Below are 22,478 nucleotides of genomic sequence, written 5' to 3' on the forward strand. Positions count from 1 at the left end.
TGTGAAGAACTAGGCATGACAATCACCAAATTTATACAAATTCGTTTATTTTTTTTTACAATTCTTTCTAATAAATTATATCTTAGCTGAATTTTCATCAGAGAAAAGGATCATAATTAGATAACATCGAACACTATTTTATCATTGGTGAAATACAAAGTGTTCAGCCGACTTATTTAACCACACCAAGACAGGCAAAGGGCGATACAAACAAGATAGACATCAGCTTCCCAGTATGTGCAATGAGATTGTACACTTTATAAGTCATCAAAGCACGTCGGCACTGCCAGTGCCATCGTCGTCGAACACTTCCCACTGGCGAGCCCTTTGATAATCGAAACTGGGGTTGACATAACATTTCATCCCACGAAACAGATTCAAGTTATCCACCAGCTTGTGAAAAACATTGCATCCACAGCACTGCATTCAACACGAGTTAAAGGAAAAATTAAATAAAAACCCCCCTAACTTGATGCTGAAATTCAATTCTCTTAGTTTAGACAGCTTTACCTGGACAAATACGGTGCCATCGGTGTAGGCGTGGGGATTGATGGCTCGAGTGGTTCGTTGGCCGCATACGTTGCAAGTGAAGGCCACGCGCATCCGTCGACGCGGCGACTTGGTGAAGAGAGACCATGGAAACGTGGAGACTTGCTCCGTACCGGGTTGGTCATTGGCTCGGGAGGGTACCGAAGGACCCTCCATGCCCGATCCTGTTGTCCAACCTTTTACAGACGCCGCGCTTAGAACCAAACCCATCGCTGCATCCTAAATTGAATTACATAAAATACCCAGAAATCAAAACCCAATTCAGGAATTTGTACTTTAAAAGTTTTTTGGGGGAAAAAAGATCAGCTTTATATGCCTTTACCTGGGAAAATGTTTGATTACCGAAGAGAGGAACGATGCTTTTGTTGTTTGGGTCAGGTTGGATATCGGAATCGTCACCGTTCTCTGTAATTAAAAAAACAGAAAATTGGGTCAAAACGATAATAATAATCGAGGAAAGATATAAAAATATTGGAATTAAAATGAATTAATACTTTTGGAAGGGGTGGGAAAGCGGATGGTTCTGGCCGGAGGATCTTTTCGTTTAGGAGAGAAGATTGAGAAAGAAGAGGAGACGATAGCTGCAGCTTGAGAGCTGAGAGCTTCCATGGGCAACGCGGTGAGTTAACTCTGTCGTGTATTAGAGAGGGAGCTTGAAAAGCAATAGCTTTTTCACTATTTTGCTGGATCTTCGTAGACAAATTCAGGATCTGAACTTATAAAAGCCACTGTTTTCCAGACGGAGGGGATGCCTTAAAAACCCATACATTTACTTACTCTAAGGACAACAGCCCACTAAGGCTCATTTTCAGAGCTTGGGGTCCAATGAATCACAGAATTAAACCCAACAACATGAAAAACTGGAGTTTGAGCAAACACTGATAATTGCTTTGAGAATTTCACCGATATGTAACTGGCAGACAGTGGCGGAGTCATAATTTAGCGAGGTTGGATACGTGTCTATTCTAAAATTTAATTTTTTTTAATTATTCATTTATTTTTTTAATAGTATTTACCTTGAAATTTTTTGTCTCCACCCTGAAATCTGAATTTTCTTCGATTTGTTATTTATCTTATAGATGATACTCATCCTGAAATTATATTTGTACTATCTATTTAAAATTTTATGTTATTAACGTATGTGTACCCATCTTAATTTTTTTTTTTGGATCTGCCACCTTCAGAAGATGTGAGTATGAAACAATGAAGATAAAGTATTTCGTATTAAGAGAAGTTGTAATATAGTAGAGAAAATGTAAATTACACCCTATTTATTCAACTATGTATTACAAGGTTTCCATTCAATTTTATCATTTTGCATAACATGTATCATTTATAAGTAGAGAAAATGTGAATAATATTTTAAAAATGATTATTCTAAGTCATTACCCTAAATTAAATTCAATTGCTTCATTTACAAGTAGATAATTTTAATTTAGTTAAAATAGAGCAAATTATCTAATTGATCACCTAACTTTTGAGGAGCTTTTAATTACATCATCGAAAGATTTTGTTGTTGTTGCAATTTTGTTTTTGTCATTGGATAAATTTCCATTTTAATCAACCTAGCATGAAATCTTTATTCACAACTTTTATCATTATTCAATCACATAGTTAGGATATGTGAAAATCATTTTTTTGTTGCCCTCCAGTTCCACGGCTTCACATTGACTAATCTGGATTGACCCGGGTGCACACCTGACTTTAGTGGGTGAGTCTTCGCACGTAGATTTTCTACGTACACAAAGACTCGAAACACTTAATATTAAAAATATATTTACAAAAAATTATTAAACATATAATTATAGATGAAGTGTTAAATTATTGTATAAATTCTTATTAATCATCCATTCGATCTTTGGACAATTAATGTCTAATTTCAACATATTAAGACACTAAAACCATAAATAAACTAAAGCAAAGTGTAATTTCAACATAGTTGAGACAATAAAACCATAATTAAATCGAAATTAAAGTCTAATTTCAACCATAACAGAGACACTGAAACCAGAATTAAACCATTCTAGGAATTGCTCATAATTTTGCTTTTTTGGACTAAAGAAACATGTTTTTACCATGATGATTGATCTAAGTTGAATAATGGAAGATGATAAAGGCGGATCTTTGTTCAGCTTACTCTTTCTCCAACTTGGTCAAACGAAATTCGCTCTTTCTCAAACCGAAAGGTCTTTGCAGTGTCATTCCATCAAACTCTTCCCTTCAGCTTCACTCTCATTTAAATTTAGACTGTCTTGTCTCGGCTTTAATTGTTGCTTTGAACTCTTCCTCTCGTGTCTCCTACTGTCAGGCTATTCATGCTCGAGTTATCAAATCTGCGAATTACCGTCATCGATTCATCGGTGACCAGTTGGCCGCAAATTATGTTAAATTAGGATATCCAGAAGATGCACATAATTTGTTTGATGAAATGCCTGATTAAAGATTTGATGTCCTGGAATTCTTTAATTTCAAGATTATCACGAAGTGGGTTTACAGCTAGATGCATAAGTTCCATTTTTAGAATGAGATTTGAAAGAGAGATGCAACCAACTTTTGTATCTTTTTTATCTATAATCTCAGCTTGTAGTTGTCGTAACTGGTTATCGTCCAGGTATAAATTTTTACTTGACGAAAAAAATAATATGGATAAATGATTTTTATTGAAATGTTTTGGAAGTCGCCATCGGTCTTTTGGATTAAATTAGTCGAATACCTAAAAATCATCTTTTAAAAGAGTTTTTAAGAAAACATCAGTTAAAAGATAAATTGGTCTGCGTTTAACCAAAAAATCGTTTTTTTAATAATAAAAAAATATTCGTGGTCGATTATGTTTGGGGAAGAATTAACACCCCCACAAGACCCAAAATTGGTCATTGTCAATTATAAATTGTCTCTAATATTAGAATTTAAGAATTCGAATATAAATTTACTTTATGATCCTATTATTTCGAATTTTAATCGGATAATTCTAAGGAAGAAAAAGATATTAAATAATTTTTATAAATTATATAAATAAAATATTTATTTATTTAAAACATCAGAAAATGACATTTAGTTGCTTTAATACTGCTCTTTCTTAATATTTGAAATATATATAAATATTTAAAATAATAATTTTTTCTAAGAAAATAATTTAAATAAAAAAATATGTATTTTCTGGTTTTTATAAGTATGATATTTATTTATTTTTAAAATATTAGAATAGGATATCTAGTTATATTAAGACTTCCCTTTCTTTGATATTAAACAATAAATAAATACTATTAATTTGTGAAATTTATTAAATAATATTTACAAATCTTTCATATGTATATATATATATATATATATATATATATATATATATATATATATGCATGACTAAAATAATAATTAAACAATAATTAAAATAAAATACTACTTTAAATATATTGAAAAATAAAGTACAATAATAAAAAATAGAAATAAAATTGCAATAAAATGACCATAATAAAATGAATTAAAAACTTATAATATTAAAATATAAATTATCTAAATTAATGTACATAATTCGAAATATTATAAAATATAATTATTAATAGTGTAATTTATCTTTATTAATTAATCGGGTTAAAATAAATATTAATTAAATGATAAGGGACTAAATCAGTTATTTACTCTAAAAATATAAACATATATATCTTAGGGACTAAAATATAATAGGATAAAATGCAAGAACAAAATAAAATAATTAAAAGTATGATACGAGTGACTAAAATGAAAGTTTATAAAACCTGAAGGGTTACGGACGGGGTTTACCAAAACGCACAGTTACACCCTGAAACGACGTCGTTTCATATTGGGTATAAATACCCTATAACCGGTTCCCCCCTAAGCCATTTTCTCATTTATTTTTTTTCTCTCTCTAACAGAGAGAAATTTTTTTTTCTCTCATCTCTCTCAATTTCCCACCGGAGAGAAATCGATCTCGGCCGGCCACCACGCTCTGGTGGCGATAGCCACCGTCGGCCACACTCACTGTGGCCGGAATTTGTAAACCTACCCCAAATCAAAGCCCCGATCACCCTAAAGCCTATTTCGAAGCCCTTTTTCCTAAAAAATTGCCAATCAGCCTACATCTAAGCGATAAACGAAGGTTTTACCTCGATTTTTACAAGGATTTTCGGCGGTGTTTGAGTTCTCCGAGGGTAAGTCGCTCTTTTTCTCCTCTTTTTTGTTGTTTTGCTTGTTGTTTCTTGGTTTGGAGTTGTTGTGTTGCTTCTCCTTTGTGGTTGTTAGTTCCTGTTTTTTTTTTGTTGGTGTTGGTTGCTGTCGATTTGTTTTTTTTTTCTTCGCATGTTCGGTGGTGGCTTTTATAGCTACCACAGTATCTTCCTCGGACTGGTTAAAGGAATGACCCTCGGTGAATCACCATAGCTATGGTGGTGACTCACCATAGGGCTTCAACGTGGGGGGCTTCGTGGCGTTTCTGGAGGCTTCGTCGAGACGGTGGCTTCGTGGCTGTAGCGGGTTGGGTCACCTGGTAGTGGAGTGCCGACAATGAGCGGCGGCGGGCTTCTGGAAGCTTGAGGCGACGGCTGGGGCTAGGGTTTATAAACCCTAGATGAGATGATACAAACCCTAGAAGGGTTTGGGTCAGTCTTGGGCCTGGACCAGGTTGGGCTTGTAAACTGGGCCTGGGTTCTGATATGTAAATGGGCTCCCGGGATATGGGCTTGTAATATAATTTTTTATTTAATAATAATAATATATAATAATAATAATAATAATAATAATAAATTTAAAAATGGAAAAAATTATTGTCTACAACTGCACCTCTTTGCTTATTCTTGTGTTAACAAGAATAGAGCAAAGACGAAAAAGACAATAATTTTTTCATTTGGCTTCTTTTGAGTATGATGGAAATATTGAAAACATTCTGTCCAGAGGTCATATCATCTTGTACTGAAGGTCTTACAGATGACCCGAAAGATTTAAGATCAAGAAACCTTTGAAAATCAGGTTCTTAAAATCTCATTTGAAAACATCCTGCACTGTAGGTCTTATGGATGACTTTGAGGTCTTATCATCTTGCACTGTAGGTCTTACAGATGACCCGGAGGCTTTAAATATCAAAAAGCTCCCGAAGGCTTTTTGAAAACATCCTGCACTGTAGGGCTTACAGATGACCCAAAGGTTTTGAAAACATCATGCACTGAAGGGCTTACAGATGACCCAAAGGTTTTGAAAACATCATACGCTGAAGGGCTTACAGATGACCCGAAGGTTTTGAAAACATCATGCACTGAAGGGCTTACAGATAACCCGAAGGTTTTAAAAACATCATGCACTGAAGGGCTTACAGATGACCCAAAGATTTTGAAAACATCATGCACTGAAGGGCTTATAGATGACCCAAAGATTTTGAAAACATCATGCACTGAAGGGCTTATAGATAACTCGAAGGTTTTGAAAACATCATGCACTGAAGGGCTTACAGATGACCCGAAGGTTTTGAAAACATCATGCACTGAAGGGCTTACAGATGACCCGAAGGTTTTGAAAACATTATGCACTGAAGGGCTTACAGATGACCTGAAGGTTTTGAAAACACATCATGCACTGAAGGGCTTACAGATGACCAGAAGGTTTTGAAAACATCATGCACTGAAGGGCTTACAGATGTGAGAAATAGTTTACTAAGTAAGAAACTATGGAAATCGTTTTCTTACTATTCAACAATTTCATTTTTAGAAAAGATTAAATGAGAAATTTTAGAAATCATTTTCTCATTGAAATAACTTGTTGATTGGGTAACATGCCCCATTTTAAAAAAATGCTTTTTCTGTAGATTGCGTCCATCTATTCTTCAGATGTTTGCGTGATTCCTGCATTTGAGGTTTTAAATTCTACCTTCTTCTTGTAAGGTATTTTTCATCATGAATCTTCTTTTTCATACGAAAACTTGTAAAACTTCATATTTGAATGCAATCAAATGTATCAATGTAATGAATTGTATATTATGCAAATGATGTTCTTATGAATGCGTGAATGTTGAGCCCTTCATTTGACTTCAAAGTGGCGAACTCAGTCTTCCTTCACTTGATCATTTATTTCCAGGGTTACCTTTGGATATCAGTGTAGCAACTTATGCTATATTTATGATGAATTATCTTATCAATATGCATCTTTGTGACTTCTTTGTTTCATGAAAGTCTTAGAAGAAATGTTTCATTTATGGAACTCTTGCCGTAGTCAGAACTATGACCTTGATGCCCCCATTATGTCTTTGATAAAACCGACTTTCTTTGCTTGGACTTGTGTAGAAATTCAATAAAGCTTTCATCTTTGAAAAGAAATTTATCATCTTTGAAGAGAGAATCTATCATCTTTGAAGAGAGAATCTATCATTTTTTAAGAGAGAATCTATCATCTTTGAAGAATGTAGATATGCTAGTGACGAATTCAATAAGAGATACCAACTGGTCTTGATATCATCTCGGGCAAGGGCCAGTGTGATACCTATCACGTTTTCTTCCATAATGAGCGTTGTAGGAAGTAGAAACCTATCAGCTATAGGAGCCATGTACAGAAGGAGGTTTATGGAATTCTTACTGATAAACCTAATAGATGAAAACTCAGTTCACCCTGAGTGACAATGATAACCCCAGTAATAACTGGAATAAGGATGATATACATAAGTCGAGCCTCTTTCTTCAATGTCCTGAAGTAAGCGAAAATTGTTGTGAACAATGGCTTTGTGGCCTCAACAACATGATTGAAACTAACTGCCAAAAATCTCAAAGAAATATTTTCAATCATCACCGACACACAGAATACAAAATTCAAAGCCGAGATTTTGAGGAGCTGAACCCTGGATCGAATGGTCTACATGGGGACCATCTTTATTCATGCAAACATGATGTATCTTAACAAAAAAAAACACATTGTCATGTGACACATGGTTAAGAATATTGGGTATTTGAAACCATACTTGTTGAGTAAATATTTGTTCAACACCAGGACCCTAATGCAATTGCCCGATGAACGAAATAATTATGTATAGTCAGCTTGACTGTCACTGCTTCACCATTTTCATTCTTTATACCTTTATGTCTCATTGGAAATATTTGCTCAAAGCAATGATTTTATCATAAGATTATATAGGTCTTCAGCATGCCCTAACATTTGCTGATACAGACGTTCAAAATGCACCAACATTCCTAATTCTGATTGAAAGGGGCTTTCAGCATGCTCCAGCATTTGCTGATACAAAGGTTTAAAATGCGTCAATATTCATGATTATGATTGAAATGGGCTTTCAGCATGCCCCAGCATTTGCTTTTTTGATGTGAGCTTTCAAAATGCCCCAACATTTTTTTCATACTGATGTGATCCTTCAAAATGCCCCACATGGATCATTTCTATCTGAAATGGGCTTTTGAGATGCCCCAGTATTATATTTATGGTTCACTCTCAACGTCTGTTTGACTTGAATATCATGATCCCCACGAGGTCCAATTTTGTCAATGCACTGTTGTGGGTACTTGTGGCTTTATTCGTGCCCCAAATCTATTTATCTTGAATACTCTCATTCTGGTATCGCTAAACAACAGTATTGTCAAGTAATTTGAGGAATTCTCTTCATGTTCTCACAAACTTAAGAAGTAATCAATCATTCTGACGGAAATGTCTGAGATATGTGCCTCTTCTGAATGAGGTGCCCATTTTTTAGATCTGGAGGGATCTAGTCGGACAGAGTGGTATAAATCACTTGGTAATTCATTCTAGGCCGACACAGTGGCTTATCATCTTTCAGTCTTAAGAGACATGTTCCCCAGGTACATCAATGTCCTGTCTCTTTTCTGTGGGATCGATGGTGCAGAGATTGCCCTTTACCAGCTCAGTATACATTTGAAAACAAATGTGCAAGAACTGAATGGTGATCAGTTGGAGCAATTGATGAGTAGATTTGGCGGATTCGACCTTTTTTCGGTGGCATCCAGTGTAACAACCTTCCCGGAAGAAATAAACATCATCGGGATGAACTAGAAGATTTTTGTTGGTGTCTTTTCTTGCAATGACTGCTACACTGACTTCCTCTTATGTTGCTTCAAGATACACACCTCCATATCACACTCTTCCCGAACCATGGAAAGGTTTAGTGGATGGTAAAACTTGTTATCTTTACTTTTGGAATCCTGTAACCAATGTTACCCAATATGAAAGGCATACAAGTGTAGAATATGTTCCAATTCCAAATTTAAGTTCAACAATCTTTTGAAGGACATAATGGATATAATCCTGACAAAAGAAAATGATCGGCATGGAAGAGGCATCAATGATGTATCAAGACTTGAGCCAGTATCACAGTATAACCAGAGTGCAAGTAGGGGACTTGTTCATTCTCATAATACACCTTAATGGGAATTATAGCTCTGTGATGTAATCTTCTAGAGAACATGGATTGATGGCTAGGGAAAATAATTTATCTGGTGATGCTTATCGCCCTCAACATGAGATAAGTTATAATCTTTCTTGATAAATTGCTAATAATGTCACATGAGAGCGTCACAAGTTTAATTTTTTAGACTTTCTGGCTTCTTGGACCATTTAGTTTTAATAAATGTGAAGTGCTTCATCATTCTGGCATCGCTCATTCTTTTTCTACAATAAAGGTAGAATAAACAACAACTTGCTTCAAGGACTTTCCTCATTTGAGACTGTCCTATTTGAAAATGTTTTTCCTCCTTTCTTTATCGAAGAATGAAAGAATTTTGTAAAATGTTTCCTATCACAGGTTCACAATAGAATTAAATCATAAGCTTGAATTCAAAAAATATCAAAAGAATCAACAACTCTTTACTGTTTGAGAATTATAGTTCTTTGACAAGTATCAAGATTTATGGGTTAGTTTCAGGATAGCCTTCCTATTTTCTATGGTTACATCTATTTAAGATGTCACTCATCTCTCGCTCTTTGTGAACTTTTTCACATTCCTTACTTTAAAGACTTGGTATTTTAACTGGATGCGTACAAAATGACACAACTAGGATTGCCAATTACTAGACTATCTAGAATACCTATATTTCAATTCTCTGGAATCTTTCATTTAGACTTATCTAGCTAAAGTAGTGCAAAAATATCGGTCTAAAAATGAAATTTCTGAGTGCTTGTGTGAAGTTGACTATAACAGGTGTTTCGCAACTCCCTTAGTCCATTTTTATTTAGTGACTTTTTTCCATTTTGGCTAGCTGAATTCAGTTTTATTGTATATAATAATATAATCACCTTTATCAGGCTAGTTGAAACTTATCCATAAAGCCAAGACGATTAACCAATTTCTCTATAGGGACAATTTTATTGTGTATAATAGTATAACAAATTAGCTGAATATTATCCATAAAGTCGGGGCGATTAACCAATTGCTTTAAGGGGATAACTCAAGCATAACAGATTAGCTGAATATTATCCATAAAGCCGTGACTATTAACCAATTGCTTTAGGGGGATAACTCAAGCTTTATTGTATATATAATAATATAACATAGGTATCCAAATCCAATTTCTTAATCTTGTTAAAAAGAACCTGTTATAGTCTATGTGTTTTGGTGGAATTCAGAAAATCTCTTCGTTAGAATTCAATTCCCAAGCAATTGACTTAAACTAGATTTACCTATTTGTAAAAATTATGTTCATCATCAAACATCATCAATAGAAAAATATTCTAGTCGGTTTTGAAATGTAATACACCAACGATGCCCCATGTTGTACGCTCCTATATATAAATACCAAGCCTTTTTGTAATTCCTTTCGATAGGAGTAGGCTATCTCATATTTGTAATAGGATAGTGTTTGGGTGTATTTCTTCTGAGGTAAGGTCAAGGGTCCTTGTTTTTTTTCAATCCTGATATTTTGTCAAAGAGTATAACTCTAATCATTTAAAGTTTTTTTAATCCAATTGATATTCAAAGAACTTCAAGATTGCAAAATTGACTCAATGCTCATAACCTTAAAAGCAACACAAATTTATTTATTGCACAAAAGGTAGAGAAAGGAACAAAAAACAAGTTTAAACATGATCTTGAAAATAGAAAGGTACTACAGTGGTAGATAACACTTCCACTTGTTTATGCATCTTTACACCTCTAATGTTGGGTGTGTACTTGGCCCAAGATTTTCATCCTTATTTGCCCCCTATTTTTGATCATTTATTTTTTTCAACTTCTTTGGGTAAACCTTCAGATACACAACTCTTTCCTTCTTCTTGAACAATTTCCATTATCATCTTTTTCTCCTCTGACTGGAGATTGAGCTCATTTTTAGATCTATAACAACTTTTACTAAGGATGATAGCCTTGTCCTGATTCTGAACACATATTGCGGCTGTAATTGGAGTAGTATTCATCAGATTCTTTGTATTGCCCACTACTTCTCTTGTTCTCAGAAAATTTGATACAGGTGTTTGAGGTTTCTTCATAGTTGCATCATTCTCATTTATTCTTAAACATGTGGGCCAGTCTCGAATTACCTCTCTTTTTACTTCTTTATCATTTATAATCAGAGAGGTATTGAAAATTGAACGTTTTATCTTTGGCTCAAATACTTTGTTTTCCTATTCCTCTGTGGCATGTACTTCACTTGTTTTGATACTACCAACTTCATTTTAGGGTTTAATTCCCAATTATTTAACCAAAACAGACTGATCATCCACTTCTATGATTCCCTGAACCAAAAGGTCTTGAACATGTCGTTTGAAGTTATCACAATTCTCAATGGAGTGTCCTCGGGCTCCAGCATGATAGTCACAAGAGAGTTTCTCATTATACCAACTCGGGTATGGAAGCAACAAAGGCTTAGCTCGACATGGAGTAATAATCTGGGCTTAGAGCAACTTGTAATATACCTTGATGCATGAAACTGAAGGAAAACGAGGTAAATTCTCCCTTAACATCACTGTCTCTTTACAATTATTTACTTTGCTTTCTTGAAGACCATGTGAATGATGACCAAAATGTTTTCTTTGAATGTTTGACTCTTGAATATTATGAGACAGACAGTAATTAAAAAATTTCTCTTTCTGGACCTGTTTTGAGTTTTTGAGGAGCTTAGGTTTCTCATCTTCAAAACATAACAACCCTTCTGCGATGAGGTTTTAGGCCTTTAAATTTATAACCCTACAATTCTCCGTAGAGTGGCTAAACTCTCCAGAATGATAATTGCATGAATTCTTGACACCCTGCCAATCTGGACGCAAATAAGTATTAGGCTTTGGAGGAATTGGTGTTATGAGGTCATTTTCAAAGAGAAATGATAATAAATCTGAATAAGAGATTGGAATTGGAATGAGAGGTATCATTTTCTTTTCGCTTTTCCTAGCTTTCTTTAATGGCCTTTGAACCTCTTCTATGCTTCGCTTCAACTTGATCTTTTGTCGTATTTTCTGGGATCATACTCGATTTTTGGAGACATATTGGATTTTCACATTTCTTGGCAAGTTCTTGGTCATTTGTTTCCATTGCATTGGCTATACCACTAACATTCATAAACCCATTCAAATCTGTTACAACGAAATCCTCTAAGGGTTTCTCTCCATGGATCACAACATTCATCAGGTCCATCAGTTTGGTCAGTTGTTCCTTTGAATCATCCTGGAACTTTTTTACTTGATCAGTCATCTCTTGTTGTGTCTCGATAAATTGCTCTTGCAGTTTCTCGATTATACCAACCCTTGCTAAAATCTCATTCATGGCTATTATCCTTCTTTAGGAAGACCAAGTTAGCTCCAATTTGATTTCGAAAATCCTATCAGGGAACTCTCCAAGAATTATTCCTATGTTTTCATGATTAAATGAATATAAAATAGTTTGAAACAAAATGTAATTATGCAAATATGCAAATGAAAAAATGAAAATGTAAATATAAACATAAAAATGCAAAGATGCAAAATGCAAATACAAATGTAAATATGTGAATGTAACAATAAGAATGCAAATTGTGCAATAAAAAAGCAAACATAAAAATACAAATGCAAAATAAAAATGCAAAGATGCAAAATGCAAATGCATGTATGAAAAGGTGTTACTCAAGAGTGATCATCTTAGAACAGATTTCATTGAACACAAAAGTTTTGGTGCATCAAACAAAACATTTTTACATGTAGGGGATAGCTTTCACTCCTAACTTTTCTATTTCCCTTAAAAGCCAAATTAACTTCTACTCATGCTCAGGTGTGGAGTTATCAATCTGCTTTAATTCTCTCGTGAAGCCAGCTAAGTCCACCAGCTTATGAGCCACATTGTTTGCTTGAGCAGCATCTTCCTTCATGATATTGTCTTTTTCCTTCATCTTTTGTGTCGATTCTCGAAATTGTAGATAAAGTTGTTCATTTTTTCTTGTGAGAGAATCTTATGTTCAAGAAGTTCTCGTACAAGATTTCCATAATCATCTAAACATTTCTTCAATGTCTTGTTCTTGGACATAGTGGCTTTTAATTTAGTATCGATCTCAAGCTGATGGATTTGATATGATGCTTCCATATTGATCATAGCACTATTCAACATTTGATTTTTGGCTTGACATTTTCTTAATTCAAAGACAGATGTATTGCGTCTTTCTTCTGCAACTCGTGAATCATGATAAAACTTCTTGGCTCGACCTTCATGTATGTTGCAATTCTTTTTCCAGTTTGGTGACCCCTGTTATCCACTCTTCTGGGGTGTTTCCTATTCTAGTATTTTGAAAGGCTTGACTGACCTTCTGGAAATCTTCATGCATGGTTTTCATTTTGGTGCTCAATTTATCGTTTTCAATCTTTAAATGATGTATTTGAGCCTCAAACCTCAACAATCTTCTTATTTATGGGTGCCCCTACTGATGCTCTTATCTTTGACCACTTTTGGTATTAATCTAGCAGGACCTTTAATTACCAAACTAGGTCAATCATTTGTCATAAATTGTAAGGTTCCATGATCCAAAAGACTTTGGACTTGTCGTTTGAAGGCAAGACAATTCTCAATGGCATGCCCTTGAGCTCCGGAATGATATTCACAAGAAACGTTGATGTCATACCAATTCGGATACGAGGTTAGAATGGTTTTATGTAGTATGGAACCACTTCTCATGCTTCAAGTAGCTTCTCATATAACTCTTTATATGATATAGGGATAACATCAAAATGAGAATCGCCTTTTGTCTGGGGTTGAACCTGAATTTTAGACATCGGAGCAAACTAAACTTCGATGATTTCATATTACATGATTTCTTCTCCTCTCTAGGAGATTTTACAGTTATCACCATTTCTTTGGTATCTCCAGATAGTTTGTGAATACGAATGATAACTGTCTGTAATTTCTTAAATTGGTTAGGATCAGAAGTCCCTTGCATAACTGAGATTGCAGATTTATCTTCATTGAGCTCTCTCTCTTTCTGTTCAGGAATCTCTTTTCCTTTGGCCAAAACAGATATTCTAACCATCATCTTGGGCATATGCTCTCTTATTTCTCGTATCTCTTTTTTCTCTTCAATGGGCATACGATATTTGGGTGCATGGCTCTCCTCTATCTTCGGAGTTCCCTCAGAGGCCATTCCATGGTTGCGTCATATTTTGTTCGATCATAAAACTTTTTGTCCATTTATGAATTCTTTCCAATTTGATGAACATTCTTTCAAGTCAACACCTTTTGGTTATGCCATGATCATGCAATGCAAACAAAAAAAATCAATATAAACAAGTTAGAACAAAATAAAATGTATGAAAAATAAAAATGAGAAAGGAAAAATTAAATTGGTCAGTACCAATTAATGGAAAGAAAAGATCCTATCTATCAAGGTATAAATCTTAACCACATGCTTTCTAGTTTCATGTTTTGTTTGGAAAAATTAACCTAACTGCATGATTTCTAGTTCCATGCTTTGTTTAGAAAAAAATGAAATCAAATAAATTAAAAGCTAGAGCTTATTTCTCCTTTGTGTATACCTACGGACAGGGTTTCAGTATTGTCTTAGATCAGGAGAATTTAGGGTTCATTATATGCAGGGTTTTGGTTCTAAGAGTAAAGGTAATCGAATTGTCCTTGTTGATGCCCCCTTGGGCTGTCAAACCCTCAATCCTAGTCCATTACAGACTTAAGCAGATCGAGTTCAATTCGAGGGGACACATTTCCCTATGCCAAACACGGAGAATAAATTCTCACGAAGATATAGGATATATGAACCCCGAAAGTTACTTGCTAGGTCTAACACAGAGAATAAATTCTCACGAAGACGTCGCTTTCACTCCTACTTAAAAGGGACAAGCTTGATTATAAATCTTATGTTATGCAAATGCAAGTGTTGTGTGTGAGGAGAAATTTTCACACAGAAATTAATATCTAAAAATAAAATTAAATATGCAAGAGTATTGAAAGAAATAAAAAATCATAAATTAAATAGAATTGAATTCTCAATTTCTAACTATAGAGACAACATATAATCGACTTAGGTTTACCAGAGTCCCTAGCGGAGTCGCCAAGCTATCGTAACCGGTTTTCACCCGGGTACAAATTTTTACTTGGCGGGAAAAATAATATGGATAAATGGTTTTTATTGAAATGTTTTAGGAGTCGCCATCGGCCTTTTGGGTTAGGTATGTCGAATACCTTAAAATCATCTTTTAAAAGAGTTTTTAAGAAAACATCAGTTAAAAGATAAATTGGTCTGCGTTTAACCAAAAATTCGTTCTTTTTAATTATAAAAAGAGATTCGTGGTCGATTACGTTTGGGAAGGATTAGCACCCCCACAACGCCCAAAATTGGTCATTGTCAATTATAAATTCTCTAATATTAGAATTTAAGAATTCTAATAAAAATTTACTTTATGATCCTATTATTTCGTATTTTAATCGGATAATTCTAAGGAAGAAAAAGATATTAAATAATTTTTATAAATTATAAATAAAATATTTATTTATTTAAAATATCAGAAAATGACATCTAGTTGCTTTAAGACTACCCTTTCTTAATATTTAAAAAATAAATAAATATTAAAAATAATAATTTTTCCTAAGAAATAATTTAAATAAAACAATATGTATTTTCTGGTTTTTATAAGTAGGATATTTATTTATTTTTAAAATACCAGAATATGACATCTAGTTATATTAAGACTGCCCTTTCTTTGATATTAAACAATAAATAAATACTATTAATTTTTGAAATTTATTAAATAATATTTACAAATCTTTCATATGCATATATATATATATATATATATGTATATATTAGCATGACTAAAATAATAATTAAACAATAATTAAAGTAAAATACTAATTTAAATATATTGAAAAATAAAGTACAATAATAAAAAAATAGAAATAAAATTGCAATAAAATGACCAAAATAAAATGAATTAAAAACTTATAATATTAAAATATAAATTATCTAAATTAATGTACATAATTTGAAATATATAAAATATAATTATTAATAGTGTAATTTATCCTTTATTAATTAATCGGGTTAAAATAAATATTAATTAAATGATAAGGGACTAAATCGGTTATTTACTCTAAAAATATAAACATATATATGTTAGGGACTAAAATATAATAGGATAAAATTCAAGAACAAAATTAAAATAATTAAAAGTATGATACGAGTGACTAAAATGGAAGTTTATAAAATCTGAAGGGCTACGGACGGGGTTTACCAAAACGCACATTACACCCTGAAACAATGTCATTTCATATTGGGTATCGGCTCCCCCCTAAGCCATTTTCTCATTTATTTTTTCTCTCTAACAGAGAGAATTTTTTTTTCTCTCATCTCTCTCTCAATTTCCCACGCCGGAGAGAAATCGGTCCCGGCCGACCACCGCCGGCCACCACTCACGGTGGTCGAAATTTGTAAACCTACCCAAAATCAAAGCCCCGATCATCCTAAAGCCTATTTCGAATCCCTTTTGTCCTAAAAAATTGTCAATCAGCCTATATCTAAGCGATAACCAAATGTTTTTGTAGATACTCGATTTGTCTGGGGTTATGTCAGAACAGACCCGAAGCAATGGCAACTTAACCCGACCCCAATCTAATTAAAGTCCCAACTCAAGCCCAATGACCCTGCAGATCAGTTTCCAGCCCACGTGAATACTCCATGGAAAACAAAAAAATGGTTATCGGGAGTTAACATAAACAAAGTGGGGTTTCGGTTTTCCTAATCTATCAAGAGCAATTAAAAACTGTAAAGAGTCAGTTTTGGGGGGGGGGGTTATCAAGCATCACAGACAAAAAAAAACGAGAAAAATGAGATTACACTCAGAAACCATTACGAGAGATACAATAGATCATTGTATTTGTTTTTTTCCAAAACACAAGAGAGCTTCCCCTATTGATTCTTTTTACATAGAAGGAAAAAACATTGTATTCGAAGATCAAAGGAAACAAGCCCTCTTTTATCGAACCAAAGCAATACACAGAATCAAAAAAGGGTATTTTTTTTAAATTTTCATTATCTATTGCTTTCATAATGTTCTTGTGTGCATATGTTTTGAATCGAAACCAAATAAATGCATAAAAAATAGTGGTATGTTCACCTTAGTGATAGGGGCTATTTCCAGTGAATGGAAGTTAAGGGTTGCATTCTTAGGCTGATTAGAAACTTGTTAGTTTAGCATCTTTGGGTCTGTTTTGGAGATTATCTTTAGAAAGAGTAATCTAGAAAAAACGTTTAAGAGCCTGTTAAAAACGGAACCTTGCTTATAGAAATGAAAAATCCAAATGAAAATTTACCTTTCTTCTTCGTCATAAGTTTCTTTCGTCGTTGGGGGCTTTGAACGATAGAGGATTGTAGTGGTCGCTTTGTTTCAGTAGAGGTTTTGGGTCATTACTGTGGTCGTTGAACATGGTGGCAGGCGAAGAGAGTTTTGTAACTCTTTGGTTTCCATCAAGAAGAATAGGAGAGTGAAAAAGATGATACAAGTGCGGCTGAAGGTTTAGTTTGAAATGAGTTTAGGGTTAGTCTAAGGTAAGTTTTATATTAGCCTATTAGGGTTAATTCCTTAAGGTCACTGGTCTTATGTCGATTTAAATGTTTGTTTGTTTATACATTTGGAATGTCATTATGAATCTTTTTATTTTAATCCTACGTATGTTTGGGATTTATCCTGGTTTCAATACTTATAACTCTGTTAAGTTGCATGTTAGTCCCACGGTATATCTATTTTATATATTTAAGCCTCATACTTATTTGATGCTTGGTGTTATATATATATTTAGTGTAGTTTGGTTCTATTGCTTATACGCATGCATATTTATTAATGCACACATTTATCAGCTCTTTGTTATCATGGTTATACATGTCACCATGTAATAACCTTTCATGCATAAATGCATACGCCCATTTATATCATGTTTTCCCAAGCTAATGCTATGTCAGCTTCGGTGTGGGGTCATTATTCAACTTGTCTTTTATTTTCTTCTTTCATGATTTGTGTGTTGAGAATGGTGAATGAGTCGTATGATTAAATGGCTTTAATTATATGTTTTTATGCATACCTTTGAATTTTTACTTGACTCATTTGTTAGCATATCATTCAATTAAATTGCATGGTAACCTCATTTGTATAACTCGACATATTACATAATTGGATTAAGGGTAATACACTTTTAATTTAAAATTGTTTTAAGTGGGTTGTCATAACCCATTTGAAGTCCGTTTTTAATGATTTTAAAATAAAAGTGTATCCCATTAGTGACGTCTAAAAATTGATCCATCACTTTAAAATTTGGGAATGGAAGAAAAAGAAATTTCGGCTATTTAAATTTATCGAGAAAATGTTGTTATAGCTTTTAAGATCTGGTCTCGATATTTGTAAATAATCGAACATTCTTTATCTTTCTAAAACGACTTGGTAATTTTAATTTAATTTATTTGGGTGCTTTTGAATATTATTAAATTCACATCTTTGTTTTATGGGATCAAAAGTCAAATTAAGTTCGAATTTCTAAGGTTCATTGCAAAGACGTTAATTAATCGACTAGGTACCGATTTAGGGCGTTGTGGGGGTGCTAATCCTTCCCCATACGTAACCGACTCCCGAACTCGATTTTGGTAACGCAGACTTTAACTTGTTGTTTTAATTAAAATTAATTTTTATTTAAAATAACAAAACTATTTTTGGGTGCCCAATCACACCCTAATCAAAGATTGGCGACGACTCTTTGAACCGTATTTTTTTTATCGTAAAGGAAATCCAAAATTTTTCGAAACGAGAGGTCTTTTAAATCGCATTTGTTTTTAAATTAAAAAGAGGATAATTAAGAATTAATGTGGTTTTCAAAATCTCACTTTTTCACCTTTAAGAAAAAAATCGTTTCGACAGCTTGGCGACTCTGCTGGGGACATTTTTTAGAGAGTCAGGTCGATAGTCGATTAGTTAATTGTCTTTACAATTGAATGTTATAAATTCGTTTTAATTTGGTTTTTGATCTCTTGTTTGGTTTTTAATAAGTTTTGTTTATATTTTGATTTTTTTAATTTAATTCGATTAACAATTAAATAGTTGTACTGATCTGTTTGTTAATGGTTTCAGATTAATTGTGTGTTTTGGGAATGGATTTTGAGTGCTTTTATTATGTGTTTTTTTGCTTTTCCTCACACACTGCACATCTGCATTTTCATGACATGAGCTAAAACCCCGCTCTGTCCTATTTAAGTAGGAGTGAGAGACTATGCCCTCGTGTGGTTTTCACCTCCGCATGGGATAGTGGATCGCTCCTGGAGCTCACGCCTTATGGTCCTCGTGATGGTATTCACCTCCGCATGGACATAAGGAGGTGTGTTCCCTCGAAATTGAACTCGATCCCCTAAAGCTTGTGATGGGCTAGGATTAAGGGTTCGATAGCCCAAGGGGGCATCAACAAGGACAATTTGAGAACCTATTACTTTAGAATCAAACCCAGCATATAGTGAACATAGAGCCTGAATTTAGGTTGAGCCTAACCCGAACCTTAAGAGTCCCGTGAGGAGGGTACACAAGGAAAAGCTTTTTGAGTCATCTGTTTTCGCTTTTCGAATAAATGCATGCGAACTAGAAATCATGCGGTTAGGTTTATTTTTCTCAAACAAGCATGTGAATTAGATATCATGCGGTTAGGATTTTTGTGAATAACAAAGCATGGGGTAGATATCATATTGGGTAGGATCTACTAAAGCATGATTGGGTAGCCAGCATGTAAGGGTAGGTTTTATTTAATGATTATGATATTTATTATTTTGTTGATGATATTATGTGTACTAACCCATTTTTGTTCTATGTCTATTTTATTTTGATTTTATTGCATTCGCATCTTCATGTCATCACAAGGTGTTAATTCGCAAGTGATTGACTAATAAGAAGGCTGGACATATTGACACAAGAAATTCTCAACCATGTAGTCAAAACTGGGAGATCTAAAGATGTTCAAATGATCCATGAAGAAAGACATCCGATGAATGAAGAAATCTGAAGCTGATTGAAGACTTCCTTTAAAAGAGTGAATGCCAAGATATTCCCTCAGAAGATAGATACAGTTATACCAAGGACAAGAAGACCCTTCACAAAGACATGAAGACCACTTCGTATTGAAAGTAAAAATAGAGACCTCAAGATTCAATTTAAGGACATCCAGCGTCATCAAAGGTGATAAAATACGGCGACAACTTTTGGTGCAATGTTAGATTCCATGAAGAGTACAACTCAAGGAAATGAAGGAATGAAGAATCACATTTATATATTTTGGCTACATGGTGTACTGAATTCTTGTTTCTAAATGAAGGTTGTTCTATGGTGGTCACTTTTGGAATTAATACCTTGTGCATTTTCATTTGCATTCGCATTTGCATTCTTATTAGCTTCAATTTATTTATTTTGCTATTGTAGTTTTTTGTCCTTTTGCTATCTTATTTGTACTAACCTATTTTTTATGTTGTTTTTCTCTTTGTCTGCATTACATGATCATGGCATATTCAAAAGGTGTTGATTTGAGAGTGGTCATCATAGTAAAAGGTTTTCATGACGGACAAGGGGTTTCGTGATCAAACAGACTATAACACGGTCAAGAAATGGCATCCTGAGAAAGTTTCGAAAATAGTGGAGAGTTGCGCACATAAAGATCATATGTCTGACGAAGAGCACAAGGAGATAAGAGAGATAAAAGAGAAAATGTCCAAGATGATGGATAGAATAGATGTTTTGTCCAAAGGAAGAGAGACTTCTACAAAAGAAAATAAAGAACTCAATGAAAATAATCTCGAGGTGTCATATACGCAAGGGACTACTTTAGAACCTATTGATTCTAGTCAGTATGAGAAATCACGCACAATCATTGTTCGTATCAATAAGTTGTTTGGAAATACCAAGGAAATAGTGGCAACTATAGAAGTTCAAAGGATGAAAAGAAGACATGCAGTCAGAACTCGTTGGTGTTTGATAGTTTACTTCCAACATCAGGGGAAATAAAACTGGAAACTCCAATTCAACCCAAGTTGAGAGGTGGCTCTCGTTGTGATTCCATCCCAATATCATATAAGGAATTGTATGATGAACTGTTAGAAGCCCGAGAAGGGCCCTGCATTATGTGAAACCTTTGCAGCCTCCATATCCAAGTTGGTATGACGTCAACATTTGTTGTGAATATCATGCTGGGATTCAAGGACATTCTATTAAGAATTGTTCTACCTTCAAACGTCAGTCCAACTTCTTCTAGATCATGGAGTATTGGAGTTTGAATTGAAAGGACAACCCAGTTTGAAAACGGATTATCCTGTTGAGTTTGAACTAAAAGTTACCAAAGGTAAGGGTATCAGTGAGGACATCCAGGAAGAAAATTGTTTGTCAAAATACGAAACTCTGATTCACCATTTAAAGAGTGAAAATGATAAATTGAGTAGAGAGATGGAAGCCATGCGGGATAGTTTTCAAAGGATCAATCAAGCTTTTAAATTTACTGGTATGGGAAATGTCCCAGATGAGTGGATAACAGGAGTCGCTAAACTGAAGAATGAAGCTGAGCAATGGAGAAAGAATTGCAATATGCACGAAGGTCGAGCCTAGAAGTTTTCTCATGATTTACAAATTGCAGAAAGAAGACGTAATATAGTTGTTGATAATTTGGGAAGATATCATACCGAAATTCAGACGTTGAACAGATCCATTGCCAATATGGAAATCTCATATCAGTGCCACAAGCGGGAGACTGACGCTAAGCTAGAAGTCGCTAGAGCCAAGAACGAGAAGTTTATGAAGATTGTGGATGATTGTAGTGATCTTATACAAGAGCTTCATAACCACAATGACTTTCTTACAAGGAAGATTCAACAGCAGTGTCTACAGCTCCGAGAATCGGCATTCAAGATAGAGAAAAGATACAACATCATGAAATAAGCTATGACCCAAGCAAGCAATGTGGCTCAGAAATGGGTTGATTTAGCTGGCTTTGCAAGAGAATTGAAGCAGATTGACAACTCGACCCCCGAGCATGAGTGGAAATTAAATTGGCTTTTGAAGGAGATAGAAAAGTTCGGAGTGAAAGCTGTCCATTATATGTAAAGTTTGTTTGATGTACCGAGACCTTTGTTTCAATGAAAGTTGTTTTAAGATTGTTACTCTGGAATGACACCTTTTGTATTTGTATTTGGCATTTGCATTGCATGTATTTATTTAAGCATTTTATGCATTAATTATAAAAACACGGAAATAACTTATGGAAGGTTATATGACAGTAATAACAAGATCATTCATTCATACTACTTCCTCATCATCATGAACAAACAAATGGAAACAATTGAACAATCTCATAAGGAATCACAAGATCAGTTGCAAGAGCAATTGGTCGAGTTACAACAAGATATGAGGAATCAAGCATCGGGTTCTCTGCAAGGCGTATCGAATCAAATGATCTAGGTAATGGTATCACAGGCTGCTGATAGAGAGGAAATCGTTGATAAAGGATACCA

The 22,478-nt window shown here is 34.1% G+C and overlaps 1 protein-coding gene and 1 pseudogene across 1 annotated transcript; one reads left to right on the forward strand and one right to left on the reverse strand.

Moving 5' to 3' along the window:
• Positions 1-121: 121 nt before the first annotated feature.
• On the reverse strand, positions 122-1,250 carry LOC120153822. The gene is made up of 4 exons (XM_039165695.1): positions 1,044-1,250; positions 872-954; positions 511-768; positions 122-420 (listed from the first exon to the last, which is right to left on the reverse strand). Exons 1-4 carry the CDS (start codon positions 1,156-1,158, stop codon positions 268-270), a joined length of 609 nt encoding a protein of 202 aa, XP_039021626.1. The 5' UTR covers positions 1,159-1,250; the 3' UTR covers positions 122-267.
• Positions 1,251-2,656: 1,406 nt separating this feature from the next.
• LOC120152582 overlaps positions 2,657-22,478 on the forward strand; it is a 29,705-nt pseudogene continuing 9,883 nt past the window's right edge.

The sequence above is a fragment of the Hibiscus syriacus genome, unplaced genomic scaffold, assembly GCF_006381635.1.
Source record: "Hibiscus syriacus cultivar Baekdansim isolate YM2019G1 unplaced genomic scaffold, ASM638163v2 tig00002840_pilon, whole genome shotgun sequence".
In the NCBI taxonomy this organism is placed as follows: domain Eukaryota; kingdom Viridiplantae; phylum Streptophyta; class Magnoliopsida; order Malvales; family Malvaceae; genus Hibiscus; species Hibiscus syriacus.

Excerpts from the sequence above, each read along its gene's own strand:
- LOC120153822 (XM_039165695.1), bottom strand. The coding sequence starts at position 1,158 with ATGGAAGCTCTCAGCTCTCAAGCTGCAGCTATCGTCTCCTCTTCTTTC. Across the intron at positions 769-871 it reads GTAATCAAACATTTTCCCAG|GATGCAGCGATGGGTTTGGT; the intron begins GTAAAGGCATAT and ends AATTCAATTTAG. Across the intron at positions 421-510 it reads ATGGCACCGTATTTGTCCAG|TGCTGTGGATGCAATGTTTT; the intron begins GTAAAGCTGTCT and ends TGTTGAATGCAG.